This window comes from Myotis brandtii, unplaced genomic scaffold, assembly GCF_000412655.1.
Source record: "Myotis brandtii unplaced genomic scaffold, ASM41265v1 scaffold569, whole genome shotgun sequence".
In the NCBI taxonomy this organism is placed as follows: domain Eukaryota; kingdom Metazoa; phylum Chordata; class Mammalia; order Chiroptera; family Vespertilionidae; genus Myotis; species Myotis brandtii.
Window position 1 is genome coordinate 1481342 of NW_005370127.1, and position 19132 is coordinate 1500473.

Genomic DNA, 19132 nt, shown 5'->3' on the forward strand with positions numbered 1-19132 from the left:
GAAATATTACCTCACATCTGTTTGAATGGCTATTATTAAAAAGACTAGAAATCACAAGTGTTGTTGAAGATGTAGAGAAAAAGGATCCCTGTGCAGTGTTAGTGGGAATGTAAATTGTTGCAGCCATTATGGAAAATAGTATTGAGGTTCCTCAGAAAATTCAAAATAGAACCATATGATCCAGCATCCCACTTCTGGGTATTTATTAGAAGAAAACTGAAACAATAACTTGAAATGTAATATACACCCCCATGTTCATTGCAGCATTATTTACCAAAGCCAAGATATGAAAATAGCCCAAGTGTCCATCTATAGATGAATAAAGATGTAATATATATGTATGTAAATAATATTCTATATATTTTATATATAGAGAATATTATTCAGCCATAAGAAAGAATGAAATATTGCCATTTGCAACACCATTCATGGACCTCAAGGGCATTATGCTAAGTGAAATAAGTGAGACTGAGAAAGCAAATCCCACATATGTATTATGTATAGAATCTAATAAAATAAATAAACTAAGCTTAGAGATACAGAATAGACAGATGGTTACCAGAGGTAGGAAATGGGGATGAGAGAAACAGGTGAATTTTTTTTTGTTGTTTAAATAAACTGAATAATAATAATAATAAAAAGCCAGGGCAAAGTAAGAAAGAACAAAATTCAGTGTTGGCAAAACCCAGGCTGGAAACAGGAGGAAAGCTTAGGAAGCTAGTGTTGATAACTAGGTGAGAAGGCCTGAGCATTAGACATAAAGCTAAAGTAGTAGGAACACAGAGAAGTATTAACATTTAAACACTAATAAAAATGAGTTAAGGTACCTAGCAATTAAACAGAGCAAACTACTAGTACATGCAACATTGTGATGAATCTCAAATGCATTATTAAAGTGAAAGAAACCAGACTCAAGAGGCACAAACTATTTAATTCCTTTCATATGCCAGTTTGGAAAAGGCAAAACTAATAGAAACAGAAAACATATCAGTGTTTGCCAGGAAAGAGGGGTGACTAAAAGAGGCACAAGGGAATTTTTTTAGGTGATGGAAATATTTTATATCTCAATCATGGTGGTTATATCTCAATGTGTTTGGCAAAATGGACTGAATTTTACGATATGTTAATTAAATCTCAATAAACATTACTTTAAGAACACCAACTGTGATAAGGTAGAACACAGCCAAATTTACTCATTTATATATTGCTTATGACTGTTTTTCCACTACAACAGCAGAGTTGAGTAGTTTCAACAGGGACTGCCAAGTTCACAAAGCCTAAAATATCAAAGCCTAAAATATTTATTATCTGGTCTTTAAAAAAGAAAAAAAAAAAAAAAAGCTAAGTTACTAAGTGGTTAGAGCATCAACCTCATCCCAAAGGATTATTCCTGGCCAAAGGACATACCTGGGTTGCAGGTTAAAAAACCATCCCCCCCCCCCATGTTTCTCTCCCTCCCTCCCTCTCTTTCACTCAAGAAAAATCAAAACAAGATTTTCAACCTTGTTATAAAGTACTATCACCCATTTGTTTGGTTCTTATTAAAAAAACTTGTCCATAAAATGAATAGGAAGAAAGTAACAGAATGTGCATAAATGTTCTATTCAAATTACAGGGGTATAGAAATGAGTTATTTTCCAAATACAGCCTGAATTAAGTCTCCAGTCAGTTCTCAATAACAGCTACAGATATTTTAAAAGGAACTTTCACAAAAACTTCCCATTATAATCACCACATCTCCCATTTGGACCTACTGTTTATATTATACATCTGTCGAATTTTGTTGTTAAAGTGACAAAACACTGGCCTTTTAATTAATTAATTAGCTACAATCTATATAACTGCTTCTTTATACGATTTCTACCTGAAACAACTAGCTTTCCTATGTATTTAAAGTATGAATTCAAATATTTAGAGAAGTATTATAAATTGACTTTCACTTTTTTTTTAAAGCTGGGAAATATAAATAACAAAGTGTGTGGCATGTTTACATAAAAAATAAAGCACAAGTACTATGTGAAGATTTTTTAGATGTGATAACAGAAGAAATTATATTAGCTGCATAAAAAAATCCTCCATTATATAACTTGTATTTATTTCATTATTTATTTTTTAAATGAAGAAATATAAAATGTTAGTATGCATAGGCAATAATTATAATGGTGACTTATAATTAGTTGGGCATAAACTTGGTGTTATATTACAGAGAGTCACCCATTCTCCATCATTTTCAATAAAGTATATTTGTGAAGCAACTTATTGGAGTAAAGGTTATACTTCCTACCTTTACAATTTAATTTATAAAATTCCTTGTGTGTGCAATTGACACCTGCATATTAGTAGCCTGATGAAACTTACTGAAATGATTATTAAAACACGGTGTAATATTTATAATTTTACAATTACGAATAACATCATAATGCATTATAATTTATCTATTAAATTATGGCAAAGAACATGGTAGTTATTGGCCCACTTATAGCATGCCTCTGATATTATAGGCAGGAAATATAAAATCATATATACTAAAAATGTACCTTAAAATTAGAAGGGAAATTTTATTCTGCTAACTTTTAAAATTTTATACTGTACTATGTTTTATACTCAGATAGGTTAAAATAAAATTTAAAAATATATTCTACATAAAGGAGGCAGGATATATTCTACATAACACAACATTATTATCAAGAAGAAGCTGAAAAAAACATGAGATAAAAGCCTTGGTAAGCCTGGGACTTGAAGGGATTACTTGAGTCTGGCATTTAAAGTTCTTATGTGATAATGATATACATTGTTCTTTAAAAATAAATTTTATTTTAAAAAATTTGAAGGAGTTGAGGTAAGTCAACTCTTAAAATAACATTATGAAGGTTATTCTATGTGGGAAAAGAAAAAATTTCAAAGACAGAAAGGATGACAGAGTGGAGCAAAATAATAAAGTCGGCCTCCAAAGTGGACTATAAACCACTTAAGTGAATATAGATATCCTGAGATCTTGATGAGAGAAAAGTGCAAAAAGTCAAGGCAAAAACAAGAAGCAAGAAAATAAATCCAAGACAAAGAAGTGAAAACAAACCAGAGAGAATAAAAGAAGTAAAGATTTTCCACTGTATTTGGATAAACAGGAAGTAGGGATTATAGATTAGATGGAAGAGGGAGAAAAGGATTTGGTTTCAATTTAGTTATAGGAAGAAAAACTTAGCGAAAGAGCTCTGGCCAGTGTGGCTCAGTTGGTCGCAGTGTCATCCTGTACACCCAAACAGTTCAGGTTGGATCCCCAGTCCGAACACATATGGGAGGCAACTGATAGAAGTTTCTCTCTCACATCAATGTTTCTGTTTCTCTCTCCTATTTTCCTCTCTTTAAAAATAAATAAAATAAATTTAAAATTTAGCCAAGGAGTCAAGAATGATCCTAAGATTTCAACATGTTTTAGACAGTAATTATTTCATTAAAAATCCCTTAAATGTATTTGATCTTAAATTGTGATTGGAGTTGACTTGGCTTTTAATCCAACCAGTATTTAAACAGAAGAAAGAGATCTTAAATCTGGTGCTGTTTATGGTGTGGAAAGAAATCTGGAAATATGCCCTTATCTGGTTGTGAAGGAAAAGAATAATAACTGTGTTTCTTCAGTACTATGAAACCACTGGCTTCAACATTAAAAAAAGAATAACCAATTAAAAGAATCTGACCTAACACTTGCGCCAAATGATGTAAACAAGACTTTTATAACCTATTATGAAACTCATTTTATGTATTGCCACATATTTGTGTTAAGATTCTGTTTTTCTTCATCTGAAATGCAGTTCTAAAAATAGAAAAGTCTAAAAATAAGGCAGAACCCACAGATTAAGCGTAGCTTTATACATGCACATGTAACAGGGAAATCTCCACATCTAGGAAAACAGATGTTGGGTTACTTATCCACACTGAATTCTCTGTCAGGTCTGGAAACTTTTCATTAATTCGGACTATATTATTATAAAACCCAAATCCATTATTTAATTCTATTAAATTAGTTCCTCTGTCCCAGAGAGATCAATGAGCTCTAATAAACATGAAAGTGTGAGCAATAAAGTCTTATATTTAATCTCAGGAGCTTGGTTTCTATCATGAAAACCAAGGGATTAACAGTTTCAAAATCTGCAAATGTAAATACAGTGCCTGATACATGTTTTGGTCCAGTTCATGAAAAGAAGTCATGAGAAAAAAACAAACTCACTTAAAAATATGTTACCATTATTATTTCTCTACTAGAGGCCCGGTGCATGAATTCGTGCACTGGTGTGGTCCTTCGACCTGGCGGGCGATCAGGCTGATTGGGACCGCCACAGGTTGGGTGGGGGAGGGGCCAGGGGAGGTTGGCCGGCAGGGGGGAGGGGCAACTTTCTGAGTCCATACTTCTGGAAACCTCTTTTCTCCTAGACATTTCTCTGAAGATTAATATAGAGAAAAGTAAAATTAGAAAAGGGTTTTCAGAATATGTGATTAGTTTGCTTATCTCTGTACCAGTTTTCCAAATCCTTGTAGGATATCTACAAGGTAGACAGTGTATATGCAAAGGATGAACAAAATAGTCTATGGGAGCCCTGGCTGGTGTGGCTAAGTTGGTTGGGTGTTGTCCCATGCACTGAAAGATTACCAGTTAGATTCCTGATCAGCGAACATGCCTGGGTTTGGGGCTCAATCCCCAGTAGGGGGCATGCAGGAGGCAATAGATCAATGTTTCACTGTCACATCAATGTTTCTCTCTCTCTTCTCCTCACCCCCGTTTCCTCTCTCTCTAAAAATCAATTAAAAAAATTTTTTAAAAATATTCTTACGGGAAACTTAAGTTCCTTTCAGTTATCATTAACTACATTTTTTAGACAGAGGATTAATAAAATATGATTTAAACTAGGGCCTGATGCACGAAATTCGTGCAAGAGTAGGCCTTTCTTCCCCCAGCTGCCGGCACTGGCTTTCCTCTGGCACCCGGGACCCGGGCTTCTCTCCGGCACCCACAACCAGGGCTTCCCTCCAGCAACCAACAGGCACCCGGGGCCCGGACTTCCCTTGCAGCCCCGGCTTTGTCCGGAAGGTCGTCCGGAAGAGCGTCTGGTCTAATTAGCATATTATGCTTTTATTATTATAGATTATTATAGATGATCTTATTCTGTGACAAAAACTAGAAGAGACTGACTTCATATTTCAAAAGAGTATCAGGAAATAGAATGCCTTGCCATAAACTTTAATGGTAGCATCTTCCTACCATTGTTTATCCATTAATCAACAAACTGAAGAGGAAAGTAAAAAAAAAAAAAAATTTTTTTTTTAAATTTTGTAAGCTCATTGTTACTCTCCAAAAATATTTACTTCTTTCACATATAAAGATAATGTTCTCGCCCTAGCCAGTTTGGCTCAGTGGATAGAGCGTCAGCCTGAGAACTGAAAGGTCCCAGGTTCGATTCCGGTCAAGGGCACATGCCCAGGTTGTGGGCTCGATCCCCAGTGGGGGACTTGCAGGAGGCAGCCGATCCATGATTCTCTCTCATCATGGATGTTTCTATCTCTCTCTCCCTCTTCCTTCCTCTCTGAAATCAATAAAAACATATTTTTTTAAAAAAAGATAATGTTCTCAATGACAAGATAGTTCACAGAGTTTTGCAGTGGAGCTGAGAGATTAGAATTGATGGCTATATACATAATCTCTTGCTGGGTTCTTCTTTTAAAGGATAGCAGAATGAAGTGACCATAGTATTAACACCTCAAGCATATGATCTTAGGATAGTTTACCACTACAATAAAGAAACCACTGTAAACTAACCACAGAAATCTGATGCAGAAACAGGACTGTCTGGAAAAAGATGAGGCAGAATTTCCAGCTTGTACTAGAAGGAGAGTTTTCATTTTCATGTGAAGAAAATAATCTATACAAATAAACACATAATATGCTAATTAGACTGGATTTCCTTCCGGATGACCTTCTGGACAAAGCCGGGCTGCAAGGTAAACCCAGGTCCCGGGTGCCAGAGGGAAGCCGGTGCTGGCAGCCAAGGGAAGGAAGGCCTACTCTTGCATGAATTTCGTGCATCAGGCCTCTAGTCATGTATATAATTTTAGAAATAATACTAATAACAAATTGGGATGGAGTCACAGAGAAAGTATCATCCTCAAAAGGTCTTTTCCATATGATTTCAAAGCAATGGCACCTGAAGAGGTTAATTATGCTTGTATTTACCCTTGTCGTATAAATGGAATATAATCTATACTAATAAAAGGGTAATATGCTAATTAGACCAGATGTCTTTTGATGTCCTTCCAGACAAAGCCGTAGATGGTGGCTGCTGCTGCTGCGAGGGCCGGGCCGAGGCACAGGCAAGCTGCGGATGGCGGCTGCTGGTGTGAGGGCTGGGCCGAGGCTCCGGCAGCCACTGCGGCTTTGTCCAGAAGGACATACGGAAGACGTCCAGTCTTATTAGCATATTACCCTTTTATTAGTCTACTTCCAGACAAAGCCGTAGATGGTGGCTGCTGCTGCTGCGAGGGCCGGGCCGAGGCACAGGCAAGCTGCGGATGGCGGCTGCTGGTGTGAGGGCTGGGCCGAGGCTCCGGCAGCCACTGCGGCTTTGTCCGGAAGGACATACGGAAGATGTCCAGTCTTATTAGCATATTACCCTTTTATTAGTCTAGATCATATTAGATGGGGGCATCACCTTCCCCTGATCCGCCTGTTCACCTCCCACAGAGGGAGGCCAGAGGCAGCAGCAGCGAGGGGGTGACAGGGGTGATGCCTTCCCCTGATTAGCTGGTAGCCTCCCGCAGAGGCCAGATTGCGGCTTAGGACATCCCCTGAGGGCTCCCGGACTGTGAGAGGGGGCAGGCCAGGCTGAGGGAGCCCCCTTCAGTGCACAAATTTTCATGCAACGGGCCTCTAGTATATTTATAATAGAACTTAACCTGTTTTACACCCTGTACGGCAGCATCTTTGCAGAGTGCCCTCTAGCACTCTGGGACCCCTAAGGGGATGTTGGAGAGCTGGTTTTGGCCCAATCCCAACAGGCCAGGGCAAGGGACCCCACCTGCCAGAGGGACCCCGCTCACTCCACAGAAGCCTTTCAAGCAGGAGGTTGCCTCCAGGGCATGTCCGGCCTGTCTCACCCAGTCCCACCCCACCGTCCACCTTCTAATTAATTTCCTTTCAGTGTGCACGAATCTGTGCTCCGGGTCACTCGTATATTTATAATAGAATTTAACCTGTTTTACAATTACATTGATGATTTTTTTTTCTACCCCAGCATTTGGTAGAAAAGTATTTTCATTGGAAACTAGAAATTTGATGGTTAAGAGGTTGATGAGCTGATAGAATGTCCTCCTCAGATCACTTTTAACATGAATGTGGAGGGTGAAGGACAGATGAACTAGCATACTGAGCTAACCACCTGACTTCTAACCTCTGATGAAGACACCAAGAGAGGTAATTCTGTAAGAGGGTAGGGTATTCTTCATGGCATCTTCCATAAACGAAGTTAAAGATATTACCCTCCCCCAAATTCCTTATTTCCCTTTAAAAAATCCAATAGACCTAGAATCAATACATAAAAATTAATTTCAAAAAATACTTTCAGTGAGTTCCAATACTTGCTGCCAGCTGTACAACGTAAACATTTATTTTCTTTTCACTACATGTTTATCTCTCAAGACTCAGGATATCACTACTAATTTAAGTATCTTCACCTTAATTCATATTCTTCATGACTTCATAATCTTGATCACATGCTTTTTTATTGATTTCATCTTTTAAAATCATAAAGTACTTCTTTGTAAATATTTGAACCTTTTAAGTTTTCCAATCAGTTAATTATCTATTTTCTTTCATCTCCCTTTTTACCTATATACCTTTACTATCTTTCTTGAAATATGACAATGAAAATTGTACAAAATAGTAGGGGTATAAAGCCACCATAGTTTTGTACAAAGGAAGGATGTTTTCTCTTTTGTTTCTAAAATTATTTTCAATGTAACTCCAAATCCTAAATAACTTGGTGCTCTGAATGAGTTAAACTACACAAAAGAAAGAGAAAATTTAATTTCAGGGGGAATTCTCACATATCTTTTACAATAGATTATCTTGCTTATAGCCCAAAAGTTACCAGTACCATGTGATTACAATTCCTTCTAAATTCTGACCACTTCAACCAATAGGAATGAAGTACCTTAAAGCAGCACGAAGCGGTATCCCCAACATAATTATCTGAAATATGAGTTGTTCACAAAATTTTCTGTGACCTAAGGTCACTACAAGAAGCTGGTTTAAATGTCATTTTTCAAAAATAATAACTTTTTGTTGTTGTTGTTAATCCTCACCCAGGGTTATTGTTTAGAGAGAGTGGAAGGGAGTGAGGGAGGGGGAAAGACAGAGAGAGAAATAACAATGAAAGAGAAACAGATCAATTATTTGCCTCTTGCACGTGCCCTGACCTGGGCCAGGGTTCAAACCCGAGACCCCTTGGTATGTGGGCTGACGCTCTATCCACGGAGAATACTGGCCAGGAAAAAATTAAGAACATTTTTGTATAAATATATTCAGTAAAAATAAAAATGTTTAACCAAAGAATAAACTAAAAACAAAAAAAATGCATCCTAAAATGTAAATAAACAGGATCACAATCACTTCCAGAACTGTCCAAAGAATAAAAAAAAAGAGGCTCTTCTTTAAGTAAAAAGATAGGAAAATAACCCAAAGACTAATATATAAAATCAATAAATTAAAAGAATAAAAATGTCTTAGGATACATTATCACCAAAAAATACATGACAGAAAATTTCACTCTGTAAAAACACAAGTTGTTAAGTTTGCTGTTTCATCATACTGTGTACAACATGTACATCCACTAAAATAATCTACTAAAACACACATAGGAATAAATTTAACCAAAGAGATGAAAGGTTAATACACTGAAAATATAAAACACTGCTGAAAGAACTTAAAGAAGACATAAATAAACAGAAAAACATCCATGGACACAGATTGGAAGACAATATTAAAATGACAATACTACCCACCCAAAGCGATCTACAGATTCAATGAAATCCCTATTAAATTTCAACAGCATTTTTTTTTCATAAGTAGAAAAACATACCCTAAGATTCATATGAAATCTCAAGGGGCCCTGAACATCAAAGCAATCCTGGAAAAGAAAACAAAGCTGGAGGTCTCACACTTCCTGATTTCAAATCTTACTACAATGCTATAGCAATCCAAACAGTGTGATACTGATATAATACCAGACACATAGACCAATGGAATGGAGAGCCCAGAAATAAGCCCTTCCATATAAAGTCAACTGATTTTTGACAGGGATGCCAAGACCATCCCATGGGAAAAAGACAGTCTTTTCAGCAAATAGTGCTGGAAATACTGGATATCCACATGCAAAAGACTGAAGTTGGACCTTTACTTTACACCATATATAAAAAGTAACTCAAAATGGCTCAGAGATATAAATGTAAGAACTATAACTGTAAAACTATTAGAAGAAAACATGAGGGAAAATTCATAACATTGGACTTGGCAATAATTTATTGAATATAACACCAAAAACAAAGGCAACAAATAGATAAATTAGATTTTATCAAAATTAAAACCTTTGTGCATCAAAAGATACTATGAAGACAGTGAGAAGACAATCCACAGAATGAGAGAAAATATTTGCAAATCATATATCTGAGAATGAATTTATATCCAGAATACATAAAGAACTCCTACAACTCAGTAACAAAAAAGACAACCCAGTTAAAACATTGGCAAGAAGCTTAAATAGGCATTTCTACAAGATACACAAATGGCAAATAAGTACATGAAAAGATGCTCAATATCAAAACCACAATGAGTTACCACTTCACACCCTTTAGGATGGCTACTATAAAGTACAAAATAAGTATTGGGTGGTTACTATAAAGTACAAAATAAGTATTGACAAGAATACTAGTATGAAGGAATTGGAACCTATGAATTGCTGGTGGGAATGTAAAATGATGCAGCTACTATGGACTCCTCAACAGGTTAAACACAGAATTACAATATGATTCAGGAATACCCAGGGACTCAAACAGATACTTGTACAATTATTGTATAACTAGAGGCCCGGTGCACAAAAATTTGTGCACTCGGGGGGGGGGGGGGGTCCCCTCAGCCCGGTCTGTGCCCTCTCAAAGTCTGGGACCCCTCAGGGAATGTCCACCTGCTGGCTTAGGCCCACTCCCCTGGGGAGCGGGCCTAAGCTGGCAGTCAGACATCCCTATGGCAGCCTGGAGCCTTCAGGGGATGTCCACTTACCAGCGGGGAGCAGGCCTAAGCTGCAGTCGGACATCCTTAGCGCTGCTGAGGAGGCGGGAGAGGCTCCCACCACCACTGCTGTGCTGGCAGCTGTCAGCCTGGCTTGTGGCTGAGCAGAGCTCCCCCTGTTGGAGCGCACTGACCACCAGGGGGAAGCTCCTGCATTGAGCGTCTGCCCCCTGGTGGTCAGTGTGTGTCATAGTGACCAGTCATTCCCAGTTGTTCTGCTGTTAGGATCAATTTGCATATTACCCTTTTATTATATAGGATAGAGCCGTGTTCGGCAAATTGTGGCTCGCGAGCCACATGCAGTTCTTTGGCCCCTTGAGTGTGGTTCTTCCTAAGCCTTAGGATTATCCTAATTAAGTTAATAATAATGTACCTACCTATATAGTTTAAGTTTAAAAAATTTGGCTCTCAAAAGAAATTTCAATCGTTGTACTGTTGATATTTGGCTCTGTTGACTAATGAGTTTGCCGACCACTGGGATAGAGGCCTGGTGCATGGGTGGGGGCCGGCTGGTTTGCCCTGAAGGGTGTCCCGGATCAGGGTGGGGGTCCCGCTGGAGTGCCTGGCCAGCCTGGGTGATGGGCTGAGGCCTGTTTTCAGGCTGGCCACAGCCCCTTCAGGGTAGGGGTCCTGCTGGGGTGCCTGGCCAGCCTGGGTGAGGGGCTGATGTGCAGGCTGGCCAAGCCCCCCAGCGGGGACCCTCATCCCATGAGGGTGTGGCCATCCTGGGTGAGGGGCTGATCGCTGTTTGCTGGCTGGCCACAGCCCCCAGCCACCCAAGCTCCCAGTGGAGGCTGGCTGGAAGCAGGTATCTGGGATTAATTTATCTTCTATAATTGAAACTGTGTTGCCTTGAGTGGAGCCCACAGCCAGCCAGGGCAGGCGGGAAGCTTGGCTTCCTCCATCGCCGGGGCAACCAAGCCTCCTGTTTGCTCCAGCTCCGTGGCTGCTGGACGCTATTTTGGTTGGGTTAATTTGCATATAGTCGCTCTGATTGGTTGGTGGGCGTGGCTTGTGAGTGTAGCGAAGGTATGGTCAATTTGCATGTTTCTCTTTTATTAGATAAGATAATTTATAGAATTACTTACAATAGCCAAAATTTATCAGTGTGTGAATGGACAAACAAAAAGGGGCATATACATACAACCAAATATTATTCAGCCATAAAAGTTAATGAAATTCTGATATATGCTATAACATGGCTAAATATTGAAAACTACATGCTAAGTAATATAAGCTAGAGACAAAAGGATAAAAAGTATATGATTCTACTTATATGAGGTACCTAGAATAAGCAATTTAACAGGGATAGAAAATTATACAGAGGTTACCAGAGTCTGGGGGAAGGGATGAATTGAAAGTTATTGTTTAATTGGTATAGAGTTTCTATTTGGGATGATAAAAAGTTCTAGAAATAGATAGTGGTGACGGTAACACAACATTGTGAATGTATTTAATGCGAATGAATTGTACACGTAAAAATGGTAAATTTTATGTTATGCATATTTTACCACAACAAAAAATAATCTATTTGGTGAGTGCCTACTTATATCCCACTGCTGCTAAAATGCACCTTGTTTAGAATTCCAAATTACAATTAAATGTACTGTGTGTTTGTACATGCACGTACAATGAATCTCCCTTTAAAAAGAGATCCTGGCACGCTGTGCCCACCAGATATCCTAGAACATACCTTCAAAGTTCGAAATAATTATACTTGCAATTTCATTGCTATTTCAGTTATTTATCTACATCTAAATTAATAGGTCATAAGTTAAAGTAAAATACCTATCAATTCTACTGATGGTCTACACATATTTGTTTATAGTACAAGTGCTAAAAATGGACATTGTACCTGATAGAGCATGATAGGTTCTATGTTGTATCCTAAGGTATCTGCAAAGTTCTTAGCGATGACTGTTTTTCCACAACCCTACAAACAGAAACACAATCATTTAAGAGATAAATCAAAACAACCAAAAGTCAGGAAACGGAAGTTTGCAGTGAGGCTGCCATTCTTACTTTTCCTCCAATTAAACATATGTCCTTAACCATGTGAGACTGCATCATTTCAGCCAGTAGTTGTTTATGGCTTAAAGTCTGTATAAAACGTTCTGATGCAAAAGGCTGACTGAATGGCCTAGTCCCAGCTGGCACCTGTAATAAAAGAGAGGTAAATATAATAAGGATATGGTTTTCTCAAAATATTAGTAAGTAAAAGTGCATAACTGCCATTTCAAGCCCTACTAATTTCTTGCTCAATTCAATTCTATCCAGTGGTTGGCAAACTGCAGCTCGCGAGCCACATGTGGCTCTTTGGCCCCTTGAGTGCGGCTCTTCCTAAGCCTTAGGAGTACCCTAATTAAATTAATAACAATGTACCTACCTATATAGTTTAAATGTAAAAAATTTGGCTCTCAAAAGAAATTTCAATCTTTGTACTGTTGATATTTGGCTGTGTTGACTAATTAGTTTGCCGACCACCGTTCTATACTTTTTTTGATATTTCAAAAGAGCAGCAACTATTTTCTCATTCACAGATCTGATGATCATCAAGCAACCTCCAAATCAATCATCCCTCTAAAATGAAAGCCCCATGCTGGCAGATATTTTCATAAGAATCATGTAATCTTCATCCTATTTATAACTTATAATAACAATGTCACTACTTGAGAATGAAGGTTTTTGTCCAAATTCCAGTTATAAGTACAGAATTTAAAATCAGTCCACTGGGACTCTCCAAAGTCACCAATGACCTGCTGACTTTTGAAATCCATGTCCATAAATCCTTTCCCACTCTTCTTTTAGTTAACCACTCAGAAGCATCTGTTCTTAAAATCTCTCCTCGAATCCCACATACCTACTTCTTCTATTTCCTATCTCCTCCTTATTAGTCTCCTATCAGAAGAAGATCTCGATGCTCTGCTGAGGACTCTGGGCTTGATCATACTATATACACATAAACCCTAAAGAACTGTAAGTTTGGAAGTGACAAGATCAGATTTGCATTTTAAAAAGATCAGCCTGGTGGTAACATAGAAGGCTAACTGGAAGCGACTGGAGGCAATGAAGTTAGAAAACTATCACTAAAAGGAAGGAAATAATGAAACCTTGCTCATACCTCATGTCTCTGGATTTACTGTTTAGAATGCCTATAATGTCCTTTCATCTTTCTACCCCTGGGCCACTGGAAAACTCTTATGTCATACTTCAAGACTTAGCTCAAGTCCCACCTCCTCTCTGAAACTTACTCTACTCCTTCTGACTCCTTGTATTACTTCCTTCTCTATATCCCCATAGCCATTCCAATGCAGTCCCTATTTATCTACCTCTATCCTTGACCATTAGCTTGGTGAGGTCATTCATCTGAAGGATACAGAAAGGTATAGTGGAAAATAATCCTGTCTAGAAGTCCCAGCTGTGATATTTCCTAGCTGGTGATCATGGGTGAATTGATTACTCTCTTTCTATCAGTTTTCTAATCTGTAAAAGGGAGATAATAAAATTAACTCCAGGGTTACTGGGAGATTTAATGGCATAATATATACAAAGAGACAAATGCAGTGACTAGTACACAGTAGCACTAGTAAAGCCTAATACAGAGCCTAGGTCATAGTAGACAATAATCAATGTTCAGTTTGATGAATGAGTAAAACAGTAACATGAATAAGTATTAATGATATCACATTAAAACACAACAAAAAGTCTATAATTAAAGTTTGGTCTGTCACAACATAAGAAGGCTAGCCTTTTCTTTCCTCTATTTATTTACAATTTATTTAAGTCAGCATTTTTTCCAAGTTGGATTTCCTTGAGATAGTTTCCATCGCCTCTTAAGGTTCTTAGGGAGCTCAAAGAAAGGGTTAGAAAGGATGGTAGAGCAAGCAAATGGAGCTCTATGACCAAATATCATTCCCCTCCTCTGAAAACTGTTCACTAGAACAGCTCTTCTTTCAACTGTCCCATGTAATTAACAAAGATTTTATTTAAAAAGTATTCCCTAGCTGCTAAAATTTGTTTGAAAAGACTGACTGTTTCTTACTAAGGACTCCGACTACAAAATGCTTTCATTAATCAACACTTAACTTCATTTTCTCAGAGGTCAACTTTTGCTTTTGATAAAAGGCTATCCATATGTTTCTCCTGAACTTTTCCAGTTTAAAACATACATGACATAGATAAATATAGATACAGATATGTAGATGCTATAGAGCCAAAGAATAATAAGGGGATCATACACCCAGTGTAGGTCATAAAAATAGGCAGAACCAGGCACATCTTAGAAAGTATAAACTCTGGCCCTGGACAGTGTAGCTCAGGTGGTTGGAGCATCATCTCATATACCTAAAGGTGGCAGGTTTGATTCTGGTCAAGGCATATACCCAAGTTGCAGGTTGTTCAATCCCCGGGCTTGGTGCTTAAGAGAGGCAACCAATTGATGTTTCTCACATTGATGTTTCTCTCTCTCTCTCTCTCCTTCCCTCTCTCTTAAATCATATTTTTTAAAGTATAAACTCTGACTCATTACCTTAATGGTCACCTCCTTTCCTGCAATCCGGACAGTAACAGAAGCTTGGGAGATGTGATTTTCAGTCATCCTCTCCACTCTCACAATCTCTTCAGGAAGCAAAGAGCTTCTTGAATCTTGGAGTTCAAAGCGCTGTAAAATTACAAGAAAATCATGGACTTTTCATTTTAGTATTATTGTTGGATATCTTGAAGGTTCTGTCTTATTAGAACTGAAACTCACTCTACATTATAAAGGTAGAGGTAAAAAAAAATTAATGAGAATTTTTTTCCTACTTTCATGAATACCATTCTACTTACGCCAATTACTAGAAGTGATATGAAAATAGTCCCCAAATTTTACTAAGGACAGGAAATGGAATTATTGAATTTCTGACTGGTAGAAGTTTGCAGCCTACATTTCTTGATAATAAAAATGTCCAGTTTCCTAGAAAGAGATGATGAAACTCATGAAAACATGTAAAGTAAAATAAGGCCTGTATCAGTTGATTTCTTAAATAAACTGACCTGAAATTCATGAAACCAGAACTTCCTAGACATAATTCTGCTGTTTGTGTGTGTGGTTAGCTTAACTGATTACAATGAATTATAACAACCAATCTTCCACAGTATCTGGCACAGTGCCTTCTACAGTGTAGGTTCTCAATATTTATCAATCTGGATTTAAAAGGCCAACACCATTGACTCTTTCTCCATGTGGGCCAATTAGCAATGCTCTAACACTTGATGATACCCCCTAGTTATGTAAAAAAGGCACAGAGAAAACACAAATAAGTATATGAAAAACGAGAATACTAATTTAAAATTAATTAAATACTATGGCCTACTAATAGCAGCATGTTCAATATGAAAAGCTTAATTCATTTTAGTATTAAACAGGCAGAAATAATTGCTCCCCCAATCCAACCATAACATTATCACTACAGTGAAAGATTGAACCTCAATGAAAGAATAGATCACCATTTACTCAACAGAATGACACAACCCAAGAAAATAGTTTTTTAAAAGAAAATTATCTTCAACCTCAACATTCTAAACATAGCAGACTAGTTCAAATCTTCGTTTGGTATCATAAGTATTTAAGACAATCACTCACTCCTTTCCCCAAACCTAAGAAAAGTTATCTGTTAGTGCTACTACACAGAGTAAGTTTTACACTTTATACATTTTATATATGCAAATTCCCATAGTATCACATAATTTGGTAGGAACTGCTTCTATGTCATAGGCATATGACAATTATTGACACTTCAAGTTCTTGCAAAAAATTACACTGTATTTTGAAGGAGATTTAATAGGATAGGAATAAGACCTTAGCCAAGTGTTTAAATTCATGAGAGTTTAGAACCTAGAGCCATTACATTCTAAGAAAACAAACATATGTACTTAAAGGTATGTTTTTACCCCACCTATAATACTGTCAGTCTAAGTCAGCGGTTCTCAACCTGTGGGTCGCGACCCCTTTGGGGGTCGAACGACCCTTTCACAGGGGTCGCCTAAGACCATCGGAAAACACATATATAATTACATATTGTTTTTGTGATTAATTACTATACTTTAATTATGTTCAATTTGTAACAATGAAATTGGGGGTCACCACAACATGAGGAACTGTATTAAAGGGTCGCGGCATTAGGAAGGTTGAGAACCACTGGTCTAAGTTAATATAGGATTGATGTCAGAGCACTTATATTCCAGAAATGAAAATAATGCCTTGAACCATTTGCTAAACTGGTTACATCATTATAAATAATTCAAGCTAAAATATTTCAGTAGAATAATAATAGTAGGCTAGAATAAACTAAGATAGTAAAAGAACTCAAGTTGAAAGGTGAATTACCATTGCCAGCATAGGAAATTTAGAAGACTGTTGATCAAAAAGGCAACTGAGGAGTAAAATCCTATGTAATAAAAGCCTAATATGCTGTATCCAGTGTCCAGTCAGCCATTCAACCAAAGCGTAATCTATATATATAAAAGCCTAATATGCAAAGTGTCTCCTCAGGAGTTCAACCAAGCGGGAGTTCAATCACTCGCTATGATGTGCGCTGACCACCAGTGGGCAGCGCAGAACGAAGGTAGGCCCAGGTCGGTAGCCAGGGAAGGAAGGCCCCTGCTGGCAGCTGGCAGCCGCTAGGGACCCTATCCATGCACGAATTTCATGCACTGGGCCTCTAGTATGCTAATAATAAGCTAAGGCCACTCAACAGCTCGCTATGATGTGCACTGACCACCAGGGGGCAGACAGTCAACTGGTCGACCAATCGCTATGATGTGCACTGACCACCAGGGGGCAGACGTTCCGACTGGTAGGTTAGCTTGCTGCTGGGGGTCTGACCGATGGGGACTGAGCGAGACAGGCCGAACACGCCCTGGAGCCCTCCCACGGTCCCTTCCTGGCTGGCCAACCTCCCATGTCCCTCCCTGGCCCCGATTGTGCACTGGTAGGGTCCTTCAGCCTGGCCTGCACCCTCTCGCAATCCGGGACCCCTCGGGGGATGTCGGAGAGCCAGTTTCGGCCTGATCCCACAGGCCAGGCCAAGGGACCCCACTGGTGTACAAATTCGTGCACTGGGCCTGTAGTAGATATATAATTATTAGAGGCTACATCTTAGCAAGATGTAGAAAACCAAGTTTATTTACTTTATCATTTTATATTAATGACTATTCCCTGTGAAACCTTGAATTTCAATTAAACAAACAGTACCAATGTGTTTTTGTTACACTTTCTTTGGGATTACATTATTTGAACTGTGAAGTATCTACACTAATAAAAGAGAAACATGCAAATTGGTGTCACTCCACTACGTTCACCAGCCAATCAGATGAGTATGCAAATTAACCCAACAAAGATGGCGGTTAATTTGAATAAATAGGCACCCAACGGCCTGGGTCCCGGGAACATCATCGGCACCCAGGTCACTCCGAGGTGGCCCCATGTGGGCCCTGAGCAGCATAGGAAGGGCCTGAGCCAGGGGGCTCCTGGGCAGGGGCGGAGAAGGCCATCAGAGCTGCGGGGCGCCCCTGCCCAAGCTTAAAGCCTCGGCCAGAGGCATTATGCCTGGGTGGGGGGCGGAGTCGGTGATGGGGGAAGATAGGGGTCCTCTGCCCAGGCCTGACACCTGGGCCAGAGGCGTCAGGTCTGGGCGAGTGGCGGAGCTGGCGATCAGAGGTGTCTGGGGCTCCCCTGCCCAGGCTTGACGCCTGGTTCAGAGGCGTCAGGCCTGGGCGAGGGGCCAATCCAGCGATCGGAGGGTGATGGGGGTCGACGCCTCTAGCTGAGGCGTCAGGCCTGGGCGGGGGGCCGAGCCAGAGATCGGCATGAACTACAGAGGAAACACCTTTTCTGACCGCTCATTGGCTAAGCTCCCTGTATGCCACTGGTAATATTCTTAGTAACTTGGGTAATAAGAATCCAAAAAGGTGATCTAGGGTTTTTCACCACACTCCTGGGACTTACCACATGGGTTCATGTAAGGATGAGGTGAGGTAACAGATGTCAAACCCTGGAAACTGTGTGGGACATACCAAGGCCCACACTAGCAGTAATGCAGAGGTTGTCTACCACCCACTCAACGGGCACCCGGGTGATTAGGAGCAATGTTCTCTTGCAAGAATACTGACTATGCAAGACCTAGTCAGAAGGTCTATAAGCTGAAAAGGAAAGTGAAACCAGAGCATGGCAGAACCTTGGCCACTGGATGAAATAGTTCCCTTGATACTGTTATAATTAGCTAGTTATCCTATCTAATAAAGAGAGAATATGCTAATTGACCCTCACGCTGTCGCAAAGATGGCAGCGCCCACAGCCACAAGATGAGAGCGTCCAGTCCCCTCATCCCCGCCGGGGTGTCAGGTGCGTGGCAAGGCCTCCGGAGTCCACCAGTACCCTCAGTCCCCAGCCTCCCAGGGCCGGTCCAAGGTGCAGGTAACCAGGGCCGGCCAAGGCTTGTGATGCCAGCAGTGGCAACCGCAGAGGTGTGATGGAGGCATCGCCTTCTCCTGATCGCTGGGTTGCCTCCCGCCCCTGAGGGCTCCTGGACTGTGAGAGGGGGCAGGCTGGGCTGAGGACCCCCCCCCCCCAGTGCACGAATTTCGTGCACCGGGCCCCTAGTAATTAAATAAAAGGAAATGTAAATCACAAGGATGTTGGTCTGCAAGGCCTCCATATTCACCCTCACAATTCCCAATCCTGACCCACCAAGCTATTTATTTTCTTCACTAGAGGCCCGGTGCACAAAAATTTGTGCACTCGGGGGGCGGGGGGAGGGGGGT

At 39.6% G+C, this 19132-nt stretch overlaps 1 protein-coding gene across 2 annotated transcripts in view; it reads right to left on the minus strand.

The window, feature by feature from the left end:
- The window catches only part of VWA8 (von Willebrand factor A domain containing 8), a 389233-nt gene that overhangs the window by 296915 nt on the left and 73186 nt on the right, over window positions 1-19132 (minus strand). For both annotated transcript variants that reach the window (XM_014549735.1, XM_005878642.2), the window contains exons 10-12: window positions 14859-14990; window positions 12353-12487; window positions 12186-12263 (exon numbers count right to left, since the gene is read on the minus strand). In XM_014549735.1, coding sequence (XP_014405221.1) covers window positions 12186-12263; window positions 12353-12487; window positions 14859-14990 — 345 coding nt within the window. The remainder of the gene's footprint in view (window positions 1-12185; window positions 12264-12352; window positions 12488-14858; window positions 14991-19132) is intronic.